Genomic DNA, 17,932 nt, shown 5'->3' with positions numbered 1-17,932 from the left:
GCCCCTGTCTGAGCACCCCCAGTATGCCGGCCACTATGCAAGGTGCCCAGGATGCAGAGATGTCAGACACCACCCCTTCTTCAAGACGGTTCTGGATTTGAAGGAAGTGACGGACGTGAAGACAACACAGTCTGAAGTCTGTGCAGGCTAGTGGGAACACGGCACCTAGCTCATCAGGGAGGATGGGAGTGAAGTTTGTCTTGGGGCATTAAAGACCCTCAGTGACTGGACAAGGAGGAGAAAGGAAGTCACAGTGAGGGGATGAGCAGAAGCAAGGTCATGAAGTATGAAATAGTCTTGGCAACTGTGAGTAGTTCAGTTAGGACCGGGTTGGGGAACTGAGAGGAGAGGCAGGCTGGGGCCAGATGGTTTGGAACGAAACTCAAAGGACTGGACCAAAAATAAAAACCCCCAACAAAAAACTCCCCCTACCCCCAAATTTAAACCCCAAACAATATCTCCATCTTATAGAGAAAAGGGAGACTTTGAAGTATTCAAAAATTAGGGATACATCTATTTCTTTCTTTGTTTTTAAACCGAGGTATAATTTATACATGCTGAAATGATCAGCTCTTAAGGGATACCACTCCTTCAGTTTTGACACATGTCTATCGAGACCCACGGTTTCCACCATCCCCTGAAGTTCCTGGGGCGGGGGGCCCTTCTCAATCAATCTTCCCCACCCCCAGAGGATAGCACTGAACTGACATTTTATCACTGCAGATTGGTTTTGCTGATTCTAAAAGTTCATTTAAGTGGAATCATACATTATGTACTCATGTGTGTCTGTCTGCTGTCGCTCAGTGTGGTATTTTTGAGACTCATCCACATTGCTGCGTGTGTCAGTAGTTCATTTCCTTTTATTGCTGAGTAGTATATTATTGTGTGTTAAAATGGTAAATGAGGCGCATATTTCAGTGTTTTCCAGCGACAGCATCACTCCGACACCGAGCTAAAGATGAGATTGGCACAGAAGACAGGATGGAGCAGAGGAACCAGTTAGGAGCCTGTGGCAGTAATCTAGACAGGATGCAAAAAGGGCATCAACCAAGACAGCTGCTGGGAGGATGGAGAAGAGGGGAAAAACTAAGGTTAACACAGCCGAGGCTCTATGCCTTGGCCAATAACAGAAAAAGCAGTGAAAGATGGACAGTGGGGTTGCCCCCAATTTTCAGAATAGAGATCATCGAGGGGGAGAAGCAAGAGGCTTAGGTTTGTATGTGTTGTAATCACGAAGGCTGCAGGTGTCAGATAGAGACCATCCAATAGTCGGCTCTGGAGCCTGCAGCCCACAAGAGAGATTACATGGGTGGCAGACTGGGGTCTCGAGTTTACAAGTGGTGAGTGAAGCATCAGAGTGGATGAGCTTGTCCAGGCAGACAGAGGGGCCTGTGACAGAGCCTGGCAGAGGGCGAGGGGCATGAAAAAGAATCCATAAACTCCCAGAAGAAGCCGGAGGGAGGAAGTCCACAAAGCCAAGGGGCAAAGCAGGAGAAGGATGCAGGGAGTGATAAAGAGATGAGGCTGGACAAAGGGTGGAACGTGCAGCTTGGTCTGGCAGCCGGGAATGCAGAGGAGCTGCCGGTGGAACCATGGAGTCAGAAACTGGATGTCAGTGATTTGAGAGTGAACAAGAGGCGAGGAAAGGAGAGGAAAGCAGAGACAATTCTCGTGAAGAGTTTGCTTCTAAAAGAAATCAAGGAGATAGTGTTGGAGCTTGGCAGGGGAGTGGCTAGGAGATTCCTGGGCTGCTCCTAAACTGGAGAGGGTGGTAGGAGAAGTTGGTGAGAGTAGCAGTGGAGAATTCAGAAGAGCAGGGGAAAACGACCCTCAATTTCTGAGTCTTGGCATCTTCAGAGGTTAAAAAAAAGAGAGAGAGACAAACCAAGAATAATAGCTACTTTATAAATTATTATAAGGATTAAATAAGGCTTCCTAGCTGGCTCAGTGGTAAAGAATCTGCCTGTAATGCAGGAGATGTGAATTGGATCCCTGGGTTGGGAAGACCCCCTGGAGGAGGAAACAGTGATCCACTCCAGTATTCTTGCCTGGGAAATCCCATGGACAGAGGAGCCTGGTGGACTGCAGTCCTAAGGGTTGCAAAGAATCAGACATGACTGAGAGCCTGAACACAAGGATCACATATGAGGTGTGATCTAGATACTAGTGATCAGATACTAGGTGTGAAGCCACAGAGTACAGTGCCCGGCACACAGGAGATGTTCAAGGAATGCTGGTTTCTCTCCTTTTCTGGACTCCTTCACCTCCCCTGGAATGAAGTCCTGTTCACAGAGGCCCTCTGTATGCTCACCGGGACCCGGGTCTGCACCCCTACTTGCTCTGAGCCTTCCACCTCCCACCCGGGGGAAAGGTACGTACATGTTAAATACCAGGGCGATGACATAGTCTGGCGAGACTGTCACCTTCCAGTCACACTCCTTGCCTGGCGGGTAGGGTTCTGGGTAGTTTGGTGACAGGATGACTCCTGATGGTCCCGTCAGGTCTCCCCCGCAGGGAGCTGAGGAGAGAGGAAGACAAGGGTGAGACTGTCCCCAGCACCTGGTCACCTTCCCACCAGCATTGGTAGAGGAGGGACTGAGTCTGATGGACCTAAATTAGAACTTGTTTCCAGGGGCTCAGGGGAAGGGTGGCGTGCCATGGGGGTGAGGTCTCACGTTAAAGTGATGGAGCTGTTTGGAACTGGAGAGAGAGGGGCTTGCCCAACACTGTCAGTGCACTAAATGCCACCAAAGTGTTCTTTTTTAATGGTTAATTTTATGTTATAGGGGTTTCACCTCGCTAAGCTATTGAACAACAAAATCAAAATACCTGGCTCTGCCACTTCCTGGCTGTGTGACCTTAGGGAATTTATCTAACCTCTCTAGACCTCAGTGTCCCTCCTCTTTTGCAGAGGTAACACCTCTTCTATGGAGCGGTTGTAAAGATTCGGGAGATGTCTGTGAAAGCACATGGCATATTGGACCTTGTCCATGAATGAAGCCATTATTAGGCTTTCAGACATATGAAATACTCGGACTCCTTTCAAGGCATCAGATCCCATTTTGATTGAGCTTTGTGGGTTATTTACCACTAATCCCAGTGCACTTGACGTCAGGAGGAGCAGAAAACAATCACGTGTGTCTGCCGAGCGTGCCTGGCCTCCTATGCTGCCACTGCTCTTGGCACCTGCGTGGGGCTGCAGACACCTAGACGCCTTTCAATTTCCTGTCCAAGACAGCATGTGTTCCTCCGTTGTATGGAAATATTACAAGTCCCCAATTAGTCCACGGTGGTCGCCCTCCCCTGAGAAGACAGGCCTTTCCAGCAGGTGGTGGGTGGGAAGGTGGCCAGAAATATAGCAAGCTGCTCATCCAGAGCTCTTGGGGGGCATGTCCCAGCTCCTGAATCTGGTTCTCCCCCAGGGGGCTGGGTTATTGGACTGTAGTATGCGGGTCTGAGAAAGTGAAGGTTGGGAGCTTGTACGGGGATGCTAACAGGAAAAGATGGCTGAGACTACAGACATGGCCTGATTTGAAAACCTCAGGGTACCATTGAAGGTTGGAGGTAGAGTGGGCAAGCAGTGAGCCCGCAGAAGGGCCAGGACTGGACGTGGAGGAGGGAGCTGAGGGTGCATCCAGGACTGGACTTCAGAGCAGCCGTTTGCTTGTCCCAGAACTAAGCTTTGCTGCCTCAGTGTAGCTTTTACTAGGGGTGAGCCTAAAGGGCTGGATCAATCCTCAACAGGGTCTCTTTGAAAAATGGTAGGTCTTCAGATGAGGCCATAAGAGCCATAATGAGGCTGAACATAAAACCTGAGGGGTCATGGGTCATGTGGGCTTTTTCTTGTGGGAAATATTTCTCAAGTCCCAACTTGAGTACCAGACACACTCCAGTGGACACCTATTAAAAGTCACATATGACATATAGCATTTTAGATCCATATCTCATTTCTATCTCATAACAACTCGGTAAGCTATGGACTAACCTTCCCGACCCAGAAAAGAGGAAACTGAGGCTCAGAGAGGTTAAGGAACTTGCCCAGAGCCACTCTGAGACTCAGACCCACATGTGTCTGGCCCCCAAGCCCATCACTTCCCCGCTGCTTCTGTGCTACCTTGGAGTCACTGGCAACAGTGGGGATGGGGGGCGGTCCCTCCCCGCAGGCCGGCGGGGGCGGGGTACCCAGGAGAAGAGCTTCTGGGAGTGAGGATGGTCCCTTGAGTTGCATCTGTCTTGTACCTCACTCACTTCTCCACCAACCCTTCTCGAGACAAGATGGTTCGGTGGATGGGACAGACTGGAGGCCTGTCTGGTCAGGGTGAAACCTTGAAGTTAACAAAGTAAGACCACACTGTCCTGTCCACTGTGTGTGGCCCTGCCCAGGCCGGCCTAGAAAACACAGTGGTACAGCCAGGAAGAGCAGAAAACCCTGCTCAGGGCAGTGGCCCCAGCTCTGGGGGCATCTTCCCCTGCTCCCTCCGTTTAGGCAAGGGCGACCAGGCTCCACCTTCCTTCACAGCCCAGGGGTTCCTTCCCTTAACTTTGCACAGATGGGGTGAATCTTCACGTTTCAAAACTGCTCCCGCTATTTTTCCACCAACCCCCCAAATGCTCTCAGCCTGTCTGGGCTCGAGGCCCCTGCTCTGGCCCAGCTCCCTGCGTGATGACCCCCCAGGATCAGGCAGTCAGGCATCTGCTTCCCACCCAGGACCCTGGCGTGGGCCTCGCTGCTCTTGGCCAGTTGTCCTCAAGGCTGTGGCTGGACTCCTGGGCTGCAGCACCCACAGGATGGTCGGGTCCTGCTGCTCGGGTGGAGCTGGTAGAGGGCCACAAAGTCCCCCTTCCCCTTCTAGGCCCAGGCGTTGGCCAGGAGGACAGCTGTTGGAGACTAAATGAGGCCATGGCGACAAGCCAACGGCACCCCATCCTGTCAAGTGGGTACTCAGTTAGGGCTGGGGTTGGGGTGCCAAGCTGGACCCAGGAGCCGGGTCTCCCTTCCAACCCTGGGCATGGCCTCCAGGCCTCACTCTGGCCCTGCCCACTCCCCACCATGAGTTAGAAACGGAAGACAGGCTCTGCCCTCAGATCCAGGCTTGACCTTACGAACCACCATGCCCAGGTGTGAGTTGGGGGGACAGGCACTGGTCATTCCAGGTGGCTAAAAAGTGGACCAGCTCTATCAAGGGGTGAGAGTTGTGGAAAAGACCATTGATCTTGACATTATACAGTCCTGGGTTCAAATTTCCACCTGGCCTCCTCCTAGTTGCGACTTTGGGCAAGCTATCCCACCTCCCTGAGCCCCTGTTTTCTTATCTATAAAATAAAATTTAAGAAAAGAATAATGGTTCTAAAGGCCTAATACACACAGTGTTTACTAAGAACCAGGCATGGCTCTAAGAGCTTGACAGCATTAGCTTATTCAATCCTCCAAACAACCCCAGGAGGTGGGTACTATTATCTTCCTTGTTTTACAGGGCAGGAAACTGAGGTACAGGGAGATGGTGTGATTTGTCTAAGGCCTCACCGCCTGTCCTCACGAGGCTGACTCGAAGCAGGCAGCTGGAATCCAGAATCCAAGCTCTAAACTCACCACACGTGATTTCATTTGTGAAAATGTAGCTACATCCAGCCCAGCACCTATGGTGGGGAGGGCGCTCACAAACGCTTGTTACCTTCCTTTGCTTCCTTCCTATAATGAAAGGGCATGAAGGCCAGCCAGACCCGTCCTGGCAGACGGCCAAGGGAGCTGGAAATGAGGAGGGGCTTGTCATTTCCGAAAGAGGCAGACGCTCATTTAGTTGCGAGGAACATTTCCCCATGCCAAGCGCAGGAGAATGGGTAATGAAAGCCAAATTAACCTCTCTGCCCTGCCGGCTACACCCGCACTGCTCTCGCCGGCTCAGCTCGGGGCTTCCCCCTGCTGCAGCGGGACAGCCTCGTGTCAGGACCCGCTTTTCCGCTTTCCCATAAGACAAACTGAAGGAATCCCAGCCTGAGACAAGGCTGAATTTGGACGGCGCCTCAGAAGTCATCTGACCCCTTCATCCCCCTCGCCTCACTAGAATTCCCTCCACCAGAGAGAAGTCTGGTTCAGGGAAGGGAAAGGAGTCCAAAAAATGTGAAAGAAGGAAACAAAGACGGGAAGGCAGGAGAGAGGAAGGAAGACAGAGGAAGGAAGGACAGACGGAGAGACGTGAATATTTCGAGGTCACAGTTAGTGCTGTCTCACCCCACAACGCCATGAGGCAAGTACGTTTACCTTCACTTTACACATGAGGAGACTGAGGGTCAGAGAGTTGAGCAATTTCCCCGCAGCCACTGAACTAGTAAACAGCAAAGCCCGGGACTCCCCCTGTGGCCTGGCTTCCTCAATATCTTCTGCTCTCTTGGCGGGTCACAGCTGCAGTCGACAAGCGAGCGGGCTCTGAAACCCAGGCCTCGCCTTCCTGCCCCCGGCACTTGCACTGAGCCCCTACCACACACACCCATCTGAGTCCTCACTGCCCCCGAGGGTCAGCACTCAGCGCCAGGCCTCGGGGCCCGACGGGCAAAGGCCAGTCCTCAGCTGCCTGGACAGCACCACCCACTGAGCCCGCGTGCAAAGAGGGGGCTGGGCGTCACTGGGGTGGGCATCTCAGGACGTCCCCGGAAACCATCTCTGGGGTGGGAGTCAGTGCAGGAGTCAGGCGCGTGAAAGGCGTCGCGTTCAGGCTGACGTGGGGGTGACTCCTGGCACTGTCGCATCCTGGCTCTGTGACTTGAGACAAAATATTCAAAGTTCCCAAGTTTCAGATGCCTCTACTGTAAGATGAGGGCATGGTGCTCATTACAGAGAGCTGCAGGGAAAGCTAAGTGAGGCTGCTGGGGAGCGGTCCAGCACGGGGCTGCACACAGTAAGGACCCCAGGACTCCTGGTCTCTTCTGCCATCCATTGCCGACACAGTACAGAGCTACACTCTGTGTTTTGCCTGAGGGAAAAAGCCATGTGGACATGAGCCCTGGAATGTCTGTTTCATTGATTTCTCTTTCTTTCCTGTCCTCCTCTCAAGTTCCTTCCTCCTCCCAGCCTTCAGGAGCCAGAGAGCAGGACTGATGACTCAGGCCCCAACCTGCGTGAGCTACGTGGCCATGGACATGTTGCAGACCCTCCACTTCTTCATCCATCGAGCAGGGAAATCTAAGGACTGAGGACAGAGCTGGGGAACCAAAAGCCAGGTAACCAATCATTTCCTTGTGAAGAAGAGCAAAGGTCTTCCTTTTATATCCAGGCCTGTGAGCGCCCTCCCAGTGCTTCAGGTAATAGAAGGGTCATTTCAAAACCTGAGCGAGGACCCTCGTTACCCGAGGTGACCCATGGTCCTCCTCCCAGTCTATACGGACTGGGCCGGGAGAAAAGGGACAAACAGAAAATTTGGGGACTATTTTGAAGTGGAAAGAATTTGTAGTGTGTAGAGTGTGAGTGGGGCTTCCCACGTGGCATTAGTGGTAAAGAATGTTAGTTGCTCAGTTGTGCCCGACTCTTTGCGATCGCATGGACTGCAGATTTTCCAGGCAAGGATACTGGAGTGGTTTGCCATTATTAGTGGTAAAGAACCTGCCTGCAAATGCAGGAGACACAAGGTTTGAGCCCTGGGTGGCGAAGATCCCCTGGAGGAGGGCACGGCAACCCACTCCAGTGTTCTTGCCTGGAGAATCCCATGGGCAGAGGAGCCTGGCAGGCTGCAGTCTATGGGGTCACAAAGAGTCAGACACGACTGAAGTGACTTAGCACACACAGCACATGGACAGACACAGAGTGTGAGGGTATGACTGTGAGTGTGTGTGAGTGTGTGTGTGTGTGTGTGTGTGTGTGTGTACATATGCAGGCAAAGCAGAGTAAGCGTGGAGGCTCCTGCAACTTTCAGCTCTCCTGACTCTCCTGGACAGACTCCAAATGCAGCTGCCACTTAAGGGGCTGGGAGACCTGGAGGATACAAGTGCTGGGACCAGAGAGTGGGTATCACACTGCAATTGCTCTGTACCGATGCAGGTCGGCGGGCTGGGCTGCCAGAAGAATCTGTTCTCGATCTTCACGCAGCTGATCTCCGCGCTTCCCTGCAGCGTGTAGCCGGGGTCACACTGGAACACCGTGGAGTCGCCGGCTTCCCAACTGTCGCCGCTCCGGCTGCCATTCTGGGGAACCCCAGGGTCATTGCAGGATGTTGCTGTGGACACTGGGATAAGAAAACAGAGGAGAAAGTGGGGCTGCCTAGGTGTCTGCCAGACAGTGAGGCTCCCAGCTCACCACGCTCACTGACGTCACCATTTCCATCACCAAGGTCTCTGCCAGAATCTCCATCACCTCCTGTCAGTATCAGCAGCTGCAGCAGCAGTGCCATCACCTTTGTTTTTACGCCAGTTCCTGTCACCACCTCCACCACTGCTCCTGACCGTCACCTGTCCTACCCGTACCATCACCATCACTGTCATCCATCTATCATGAGATGCTATACTACAGTTAAGCATGACTGCCCTGCTATGATAGTAGAACTGAGTTCAATTTGATTTAACGGCACAAGTCTTGTTACAGAGAGCTTTCCAATTCTGCAAAATGTTGCTAACATGATCCATATGAGGGAGGGACAAGGTAATTAAGAATAAACTCCAATATGCAATCAGAAAGGTCTGCCAGGGAATTTGGGAGTTGGCCTGCCTGCATGCTGAGTGGTGGCTGAGAAGATGCTGGAGTTACTAAGGTCAGATGAAGGTCATATTCTCCCTTGCATGGCAACCAACTCACAACTCATCAGACTGAAACAGAGAGAAATCTGGTGTTGACAGCGACTGGCATGGTAGAGTTCAAAATAAACATTACCAGCTGGGATGTTTTAAAAATTCAATAAACCTAGGAATTTGGGAGGTATTTGTAGCCTAATATCAGACAGCATATTATAGAGAAGCCTGTTTATTCTAAAAGCAAACATCAAATAAATGATGGAAAGGAGGTACAAATGAATAAAAGCATGACTGAAGGAATAAATGGACAAAATGCAGGTGAGAAAACACGCCAAAGGAAAGGGTATGAGAGGAAGTCCAGAGAAAGGGTTCTGGGGCAGCTGCATCAACCCCAGCTTCCTCCAGGGTCCCCGCCTGTGTCACGGTGCATAGATTATGCTCGGCAGGCCCTGGAAATAGGAGACTCTGGGGGACACAGGATCAATACAGTCATTGACTTGGAGGGTCAATTTTTCTCAGAAATTCTGGGAAAATAACTTTTACACTAAAGCAAATGAATTTATTATGGAATAAAATGTAAAATTCGCAGTAGTTATTTTTTAAAAAAAGATTTTAAAAACCTGGACCATTTTTTAAAGTCTTTATTGAATCTGTCACAATGCTGCTTCTGTTTTATGCTTTTCAGCCTTGAGGCATGTGGGATTTTAGCTCCTGGATCAGGGATCGAACCCACACCCCCTGTATTGGTAGGCAAAGTCTGAACTAACCACTGGGTCTCCAGGGTAGTTCCCACATTAGTTGTTAAGCAAACCAGGAGGCCTTAGAGAGATTTTATGCTTTCTACATCCTCCAGATCTCCTGGGGATACGTATCCACTCTCCTCTATTACTCGGTGCAAAAGCCCAGGGCAACTGCAGACACTGATATCACTAATTATAAGATCTAGGATTGCATGGATAGGTCCTGGAGTTGGAGTACCTAATTCCTTACACCAGGTAATGCCTAAGACAGTATAAAACAAACCGAGGCCCACAGCCAAATCTGGCTGCATGCCTGTCCTTGCAAACAAAGTATTACTGAAACACAGGGGTGCTCACTTATAAACAAGTTGTCTAGGCTGGTTTCATGCTCTGATGACAGAGTTGAGTTGTTATGACAGAGATCACGTGGTCCACAAAGCCTGAAATATTTACTACCTGGACTTATACAGAAAAAGCTTGCCGACTCCTGGTTCATGGTACTTTAAAGTCTCCTCTTTTGAAAGCACATATTAAAAGCTATTCTTTGCTTGGATCCAGCTTTAATCATTAATACCCTCCATGATCTGCTATCGCTATGTTTCAGCCACAGTTGTAAAGTCTCCTTCCAGCACAGCCAGCTCAGGGCCTTCTCTCCCCCACATCCCTGCCCCCAGGGCCTTTGCACCTGCTGCCCCTTCTGCCTGGAACGCTCTTGCCACAGATCTTTCTATGCCGGCTCTGTCTTGTCATTCAGTTTTCAGCTCCAACATCCTCTCCTCAGACAGGCTTCTTTGATCACCTTCTTCTGGGCTTACCCATTAACCCCTTTCCATCAAATTTGTCACATTACCGTGTTGTGTTCCCTTCATAGCACAACCTGTAATCATCTTGCTAGTTCACGTGTTTTCCTCTATATTGTAGATCACTTGTGCATTACTATGGGAACAGAGACCTTGGCTGTTTTGCTTCCAGCTGTATCTCCAGGGCCTAGAGTGGTACCCAGCACACAGCGGTGTTCAGTAAATATTTCTTGGGTGAATAAATAAATGAACAAACCGTCACCATCAGACACTTACTGAATTTATTTATAAAGTCAAACAAGAACCAATCTTCTCCCTTCCCAATTAAAAGCAGACTTAGCTTTCAACTCCAGCTTTACAGCATATACATGTAAATGATTCTCTGGGAGAAAAACAGCTCACTGTTCTGACCATACAGGGGAGGCAATGGACTGCGATGATTAAGGGCCTAGGTTTGGGAATCAGACACAGGGATTTTGACCCAGGCTCTTCTACTTATTAACTCTATATGACCTTGAATGAGAAACCTCTCTGGGCCCCACAGCCCACATCTGCAACATGGATTAATAATGATGCCCGTGCTTTATGGGTTTTGGGAAAATTCTAAGAGAGAATGTCGCAGAGAGTTTAGGGTGGTGCTGGCTCCACAGGTGGCCGTGACTGCGCGTGCCTCTCCTGCAGGGCTCCCTCTCACCTGTTCTTCATTCTCCCTTTAATGCTCCTGACTGTGAGCTGCTCAGCAAAGCCCCAGGGAGAGGCTGGATCCATGTGGTGCAGACAGGATGTTAGATGTTACACAGTCGTGTTTACTCAATAAAGCCAAGCCTGCACTAATCGTCCCTGGCATTTCTGTACAATCCCCTGTCAAACACACACGATAACGTTAACGTGGGGTTAGCCGTTCCCTCTTCCCTAGAGCAGTGCTGGTATTTGCTAAGTGATGACAGCAACAGGGAAGGTGACCTTTCCCAAACCTCGGGTATACCAGCACGCCAGGCCAGGTTGGCACGGCCTTCCTGGAGCCTAGACCAGGTAGTTCTGCCCACTCCTCTCTTTGTGGACCTAAGTGGTACTCAGGGTGAATTGCCCAAGGAAACCCTGTGTTAAGAGAAAACCATCCATTTGTTCATGTCTTTGTGTACCCAGTGGTCCACTGGGTAGTGAGTGGGCTCCTGCTGCAGGAGTCTGATGGGGGCACAAGGCGGCCCCCACCCCCTAAGAGCGTCCTGTGTGCTGGCAAGTAGGTGGCCAGGTCCCAGGCAAGGCTGAGTGCCTAGAATCGGCGATGTGCTGAAGAAGCAGAAGTGCTGGGGGTGCCAGTAGCGACAGCAGTCTATTCTGAATGGGGAGCTTAGGAAGAAGTGGCATCTGAGATGAACCTTGAAGGAGGAAGAGGGTATCTCTCAGCTGAGCAATGCGTGGGAAAGTAGCTGGAGCTGCTGGGTGAAGGCACGGCTCACGGGACCGCCCAGGGTCTCTGGCCCACGTGGCAAGCCTGAAGACACGCTGCAGGTCAGATATTGCAAATCTGCGGGGGAAATTCACCAGTGCAATGATGGGCCTTTTATAAAACCGTACCCATCAGCTTCAACACAGAGAAAATACATATCTGGCTTAATTATTCCTAATTCTCCTTTCCCCAGTGAATGGACTGAGCTGTCTCTTTAGCATTCCACTCTCTTTACTGCTGGGAGAGCTTTCTATGGCATATACCAGCAATCTCCAAAAGTTTGTTTCATGAAATGCTAGTCTTTTGAAATAGCCTTGGAAAAGTCACCCACGATAAAATATGTTTGAGAACTGTGACCTGCCCGACACTTTCCGAATTCATCTGCATTAGCAGAACAGATGTTCTCGGAGGCTCCAAATTACAGATAATCTCTTTAGGTCTGCCTCAACCTAAGCACCTTCCTGACATAATTTGATCAGGCAGACTTCTTTTTCCTGCAATACCAATGAACTGCCCACGGACCTCATGGGGACAGATGTCGGGAAATGCTTTTCTAAAATGATTCTTATGGCCCCACAGTGAGACTCTAACCTTGGGTCAGTTCAGTGTTACTGGGTGATCACTAGGGGCCCTCTCCAAGGCTAAGTGGGTGCCGGCTTTCCAGTAAGAAGACTCCCAGTGAATCCCACAAGGAGCTATTTCACATGAGGCTGGCAGCCGGAGTGAATGTTAAGTGGGCAAGTTACTGAGTACATAAGAACATGGCCCTGGAGACCCTCAGGTGTGCCAGCCTCCCACCCCATACTGCTAAATGCTGGTATCCATGGAGAAGACAGATGCCCAAAATAGCTAGAAGTAGGCTCTGAAATGCCGTTACAGCCTTACTGGTGCTAGAGATAATACCCAACCACCCTTAGCTGATCTATCTACCAGGTGAGAAAACGGAGGCAAAGCCACGGCCCAGGTGCCACACAGACTTGCTCTGGCCATCACCATGGAAAACACCCCCTCACACCCACCGTGGGGTAAGGAGATGGTAATGAGACAGCTGCTGTATACTAAACATAAGCGTAGACAGAGGCAGAGTCACAGTGCAGGGGGATGAGTGATGCAAGAGGCACTTCAGAGGATGTGAGATGATGCATCGCAGGAGAGGAAGGACCATCACAGATGCACACTTATATCAGGACTTGGATGTCTGAGCACTGCCCGTTTTTGGTAGCTCTCTGTGATGCTTCTCCATACTTGGCTACCACAGTACATAAGTAATTGAATTTAGATTACTCATATTTGGCTCCCAGTCCTTACTGAGACCTGCACTAAACTAAGAATCAGAGTGTGTGATGTGTCAGATCAGTTCTTCCGTGATTGTGCCCCAAACCACTGCCAGCTTATTCCTGCCCTGCCTCCCTCCACACACTCCAGGTTTCAGCCAAGGACAACCCTCTACATCTGGAGTCCATGACCCTGCCTCTGCACCTCTTCACATGCCCTTCACACCCAAGATGCCCTTTTCTCTCTTACTCATATAATAAGGACCCAGGAATCCTGCATGTCCAATTCCACAACAACTCTAAGCCCACGTCATCATTGACCATGCCCTCCCTGAAATACTGTCTGTTTTTCTGTAACTTCTACAGTTTGGGTCAGAGCTTGAGCACTGTCTTTCCTGGAACACCTTCCTTGATGCTTCAAGGTGACCATAATAGTTCACACTCCTCTCTCCACATACTCGTAGATTTACATGTCAGTGTCTATCCACCTGCCTGTCTCACCCTTTAGAGTAAGCTCGGCACGGATGTTAGTACCAGCACTGCCCATAAACCAGGCACAGAGCAGATGCTCAAACAAACATCTTTACCCGAGTGGAGAGACGAAGGAAAGAGGGGACTTGAGGGAGGGGGCGGGGGGTGGTCGAGGAAGCACTGATGCAGGCGGGTGGTGGAAGGTGGACACAGACCTGAGAACTGAATGGCGAAGCCCTGCTTGCTGGTGAAGAAGTCGGTGCTGAACTGCAGGACGACGGAGTTGAAGGTGCTGTGCAGGTCCTTGGGCAGGGCCGGGCCGCTGAGCTCCTTCAGCAGGACCCCGCTCTCCACTGGCCCGTCCCAGATGCGCAGGACGTCGTGGACCTCCTCTGTGTCGAACACCAGGAAGTGGAGCCTGCGTGGAGAGAAGAGGCAGGTGGTCACGCGGGGCTCAGCCCCTTCCTTCCAGTGGGTTCTGGTCAGGGCAGTCATACACTGAAGAAAGACTTGCAGGAAGGAGCAGGAAGTGATGTCCGGCAGTCATGCTCTCAACTTCCATCTCGACTGCTCTGCCCACTGGGAGTCACTAGAAACAGGGACAAGAGCGAGGGAGGCTAGATTTTGTGCATCTTGTTTATTATTATGGAACCTCCTGTTGCCACCTCCTCAACTCTACACAGCAGTCCCCAGACCTCACTCCTGAGTCTAGTCTGGAAAGGGATGCTGAGAAGGCAAAGTTTGGGGATAAAGGATATAGGGAAAAAACAAATACTTGGTCAAAATCCCAGCAAGTTGTTTGTGGATATTGACAAACTGACTCTAAAGTTTATATGGGGAGGCAAACGGCCTGGGAGAGCCAACACACTATTGAAGGACAGGACTGGAGAACTGACACTACTTGACGTCAAGACTTACTAGCAAGCTACATTAATCAAGACAGTGTGATATAAGTGATATAATAGACAAAAAGATCAAAAGTCCAGAAATAGACCCATATTAATACAGTTAACTGATCCTTAACAAAGGAGCAAAGGCAATACAATGGAGCAGAGAGAACCTTTCAACAAATGGTGCTGGAACTATTGGACATCCACATGTAAAAATGAATCTACACACAGACTTTATACCCACAAAAATGAACTCAAATAGATTACAGACCTAAATGTAAATGTAAAATTATAAAACTCAGAGAAGACCACATTTTCTTCACATTTCTTCACATTTCTCCTATGTGAAGAAGATTTTCACATAGGAGAAGACTTAGATGACCTCGATTATAGTGATATAATATTAGGTACAATACCAAAGACAAGATCCATGAAGAAGGCAAGTGATAAGGTAGACTTCATTAAAATTAAACATTGCTGTTCTGCAAAAGATCACAAGATGCTAAAATCCCAGGATGCTCAAGTTCTTTATACAGAATGGCCTAGTATTTGCATAGAACATCCTCTTGTATGCTTCAAATAACTTTTAGATTACTTGCAATACTTAATACAATGTAAATGCTATGTAAATAGTTGTAAATACAATGTAAATGCCATGTAAATAGTTGCTTGTGCAGAGCAAATTCAAGTTTGCATTTTGGAACTTTCTGGATTTTTTTTTTTTAGCATATTTTCCATTTGACGTTGGTTGAATCTGTGGATCCTGAATATGTAGATATGGAGAGTCAAATGTATAAAACTTAATAGTAAGAAAACAAATAATGTGATTAAAAATGGGCTAAACCTTACCAGATACCTCACCAAAGAAGATATACTAATAAAAATGGCAAGTAAGCATATGAAAAGATGTTCTACATCATATGTCATTGAAAAATGCAAATGAAAAAAAAAGGAAGTAAGATACCACTACACACCTATTAGAATGTCTAGAATCCAGAATACTGACAGTACCGAACATTGATGAGGGTATGGGGCAATGGGGACTCTCATCATTGCTGGTGGCAAGACAAAATGGTACAGCCTCTTGGGAAGACAGTTTGGCGGTTTCTTACAAAACTAAGCATACTCTTAACCATATGATCTCTGGATTGTATTGTGTCCCTCAGTATTTACCCAAAGGAGTTGAAAATTGACTTCTACACAAAACGTTTCACACTGTTGTTGGAGCAGCTTTATTCATAACTGCCAAAACTTGGAAGCAACCAGGATGTCCTTCAGTAGGTGAATGGATAAATAAACTATGGTAATCCAGACAACAGAATATTTTTCAGCTCTAAAAAGATATGAGCTATTAATCCATGAAAAGACATAGAGGAACCTTAAATGCATATTACTAGGTGAAAGAAGCCATTCTGAAAAGGCTACATATTGTATGATTCCAAATATAGCATACACTGAAAAAGGCAAAACTATGGAAATAGCAAAAAGATCAGTGATTACCAGAGGCTAGGTCAGGGAGAGGGGAAGAACTGGTGAGCCAGAGGATTTTTAGAGCAGTGGAAATACTCTTACGATACTATAATAGTGGATACATATCATTACACATTTGTTCAAACCTTTAGAATAATGGGTATGAAGAGTGAACCCTAATGTCAATGATGGGCTTTGGGTGATAAGGATGTGCTAGTGTAGGTTCATCAATTTTAACAAATGTACCACTTTGATGGGGGATACTGATAACGGGAGAAGCTGTGCATGTGTGTGGCAGAGGGTCAATGGGGAATCTCTGTACGTTCCTCCCAGTTTTTCAGTGAACCTGTGCATGCTCAGTTGCTCAGTCGTGCCTGACTCTTTGCGGCCCCATGGACTGTAGTCCACTAAGCTCTTCTGTCTATGGGATTCTCTGAGCAAGAATACTGGAGTGGGTGCCACTTCATCCTCCATGGGATCTTCCTGACCCAGGGGTTGAACTTTCATCTCCTGTGGCTCTTGCATTGGCAGGGAGATTCTTTACCACTCAATCCACCTGGAAGCCTAAACCTGATCTAAAAATCTAAGTCTTAAAAAAAGTGTATGGTGGGGAGCAAAGGTCATAGGTAACATTAGCATCTTTGGGAAGCTGGTCCAGATACAGTGGGGGCAAGGGTGAGCCTACATCTTTGTGTCCCAGAGTAAAACTTGGATACCAGCCTGTCTCTCTTTCTCTCTCCTAATCAGCATTTTTAAAAATTTTTGAATAATTTTAGACTTACAAAAAAGTCACAAAGATAATATAGAGAATTCTTACAGACTCCTCACCACCTCTGCCATTTTTAACATCTGACATCTCTCTGTGTGCATCTGTCACAACTAAGAAAGCAACATAGGTACGTTACTATGAACTCAACTCCAGACTTGATCTGGACCTCACCAGTGTTGCCACTGATGTCCTTCTCCTGTTCCAGGATCCAATGCATTTATCACTGTTGGTGGTTTGGCTGCTAAGCTGTGTCTGACTCTTGCATCAGTTGTGTCTCACTCTTGTGTCTGACTTGGGCTACAGTCCTGCCAGGCTCCTCGTCCATGGGATTTCCCAGGCAAGAATACTGGCTGCTGCTGCTGCTAAGTCACTTCAGTTGTGTCCCATTCTGTGTGACCCCATAAACAGCAGCCCAACAGGCTCGCCCATCCCTGGGATTCTCCAGGCAAGAACACTGGAGGGGGTTGTCATTTCCTGCTCCAGTGCATGAAAGTGAAAAGGGAAAGTGAAGTCGCTCAGTCGTGTCTGACTCTTTGCGACCCCATGGACTGCAGCCTACCAGGCTCCTCCGTCCATGGGATTTTCCAGGCAAGAGTACTGGAGTGGGTTGCTATTTCCTTTTCCAGAGGATCTTCCAAACCCAGGGATTGAACCTGGGTCTCCTGCATTCGCTTATGGATCTTTACCACTGAGTCACCAGGGATTCTCTCCACTTATCACTGTATCTGTTTAAAAATGTCTTTAAAATTATAAAAATAAGACATGCTTGAGGCAGAAAAAGGCCAACAATATACAGATCACCTGAATTTTAAAAAAGTCTCACATCAACTAATCTATTCTCTAGAACTTTCCACTTGATTTTAGGTTTGCTGTACATTCTTCCAGATTTTTTTCAATGTGCACACATACATCCCCCTACCATGGGGACTATATTTTACATAGTTTTATATAACTTTCTTCACTTAATACTGTATAATAGAGAGCTACATCTACTTCATTTTTTTCCTATAGAAAGGTATATGCCTATATTTCACTATTTCGTATAATGCTGCAAGGAACATATCTATCTTTATGTAGTGTTTTTCATTTATGTTAAGATTTCAGTTGAATTGTAGGAATAATTTGGGGGTGAATGGGTATATATTTAAAATTATTGATAAAACCTGATAAATTATTCTCTTAAGTAATTGTGTCAACTTACATTCCCACTGAACAGCGTTCATACGACTCTTCTCCCTAAACTTCACCTTACTAACATCAGATATTACAATGTAAATATATTCTATATTAAAATACTCGCCCATCTGCTAAACTGAAATGGAATTGCACTAGAGTTTTAAATTTAGATAATTT

At 48.2% G+C, this 17,932-nt stretch overlaps 1 protein-coding gene across 5 annotated transcripts in view; it reads right to left on the bottom strand.

Moving 5' to 3' along the window:
* CSMD2 (CUB and Sushi multiple domains 2) overlaps positions 1-17,932 on the bottom strand; it is a 697,019-nt gene that overhangs the window by 148,377 nt on the left and 530,710 nt on the right. For all 5 annotated transcript variants that reach the window (XM_070468425.1, XM_070468426.1, XM_070468423.1 and 2 more), the window contains 3 exons: positions 13,666-13,868; positions 8,022-8,213; positions 2,380-2,518 (listed from right to left, as the gene is read on the bottom strand). In XM_070468425.1, coding sequence (XP_070324526.1) covers positions 2,380-2,518; positions 8,022-8,213; positions 13,666-13,868 — 534 coding nt within the window. The remainder of the gene's footprint in view (positions 1-2,379; positions 2,519-8,021; positions 8,214-13,665; positions 13,869-17,932) is intronic.

This window comes from Odocoileus virginianus, chromosome 5 (genome assembly GCF_023699985.2).
Source record: "Odocoileus virginianus isolate 20LAN1187 ecotype Illinois chromosome 5, Ovbor_1.2, whole genome shotgun sequence".
Taxonomy (NCBI): domain Eukaryota; kingdom Metazoa; phylum Chordata; class Mammalia; order Artiodactyla; family Cervidae; genus Odocoileus; species Odocoileus virginianus.
Note: the sequence above shows the minus strand (reverse complement) of the source record. Positions and strands in the feature narration are given on the sequence as shown.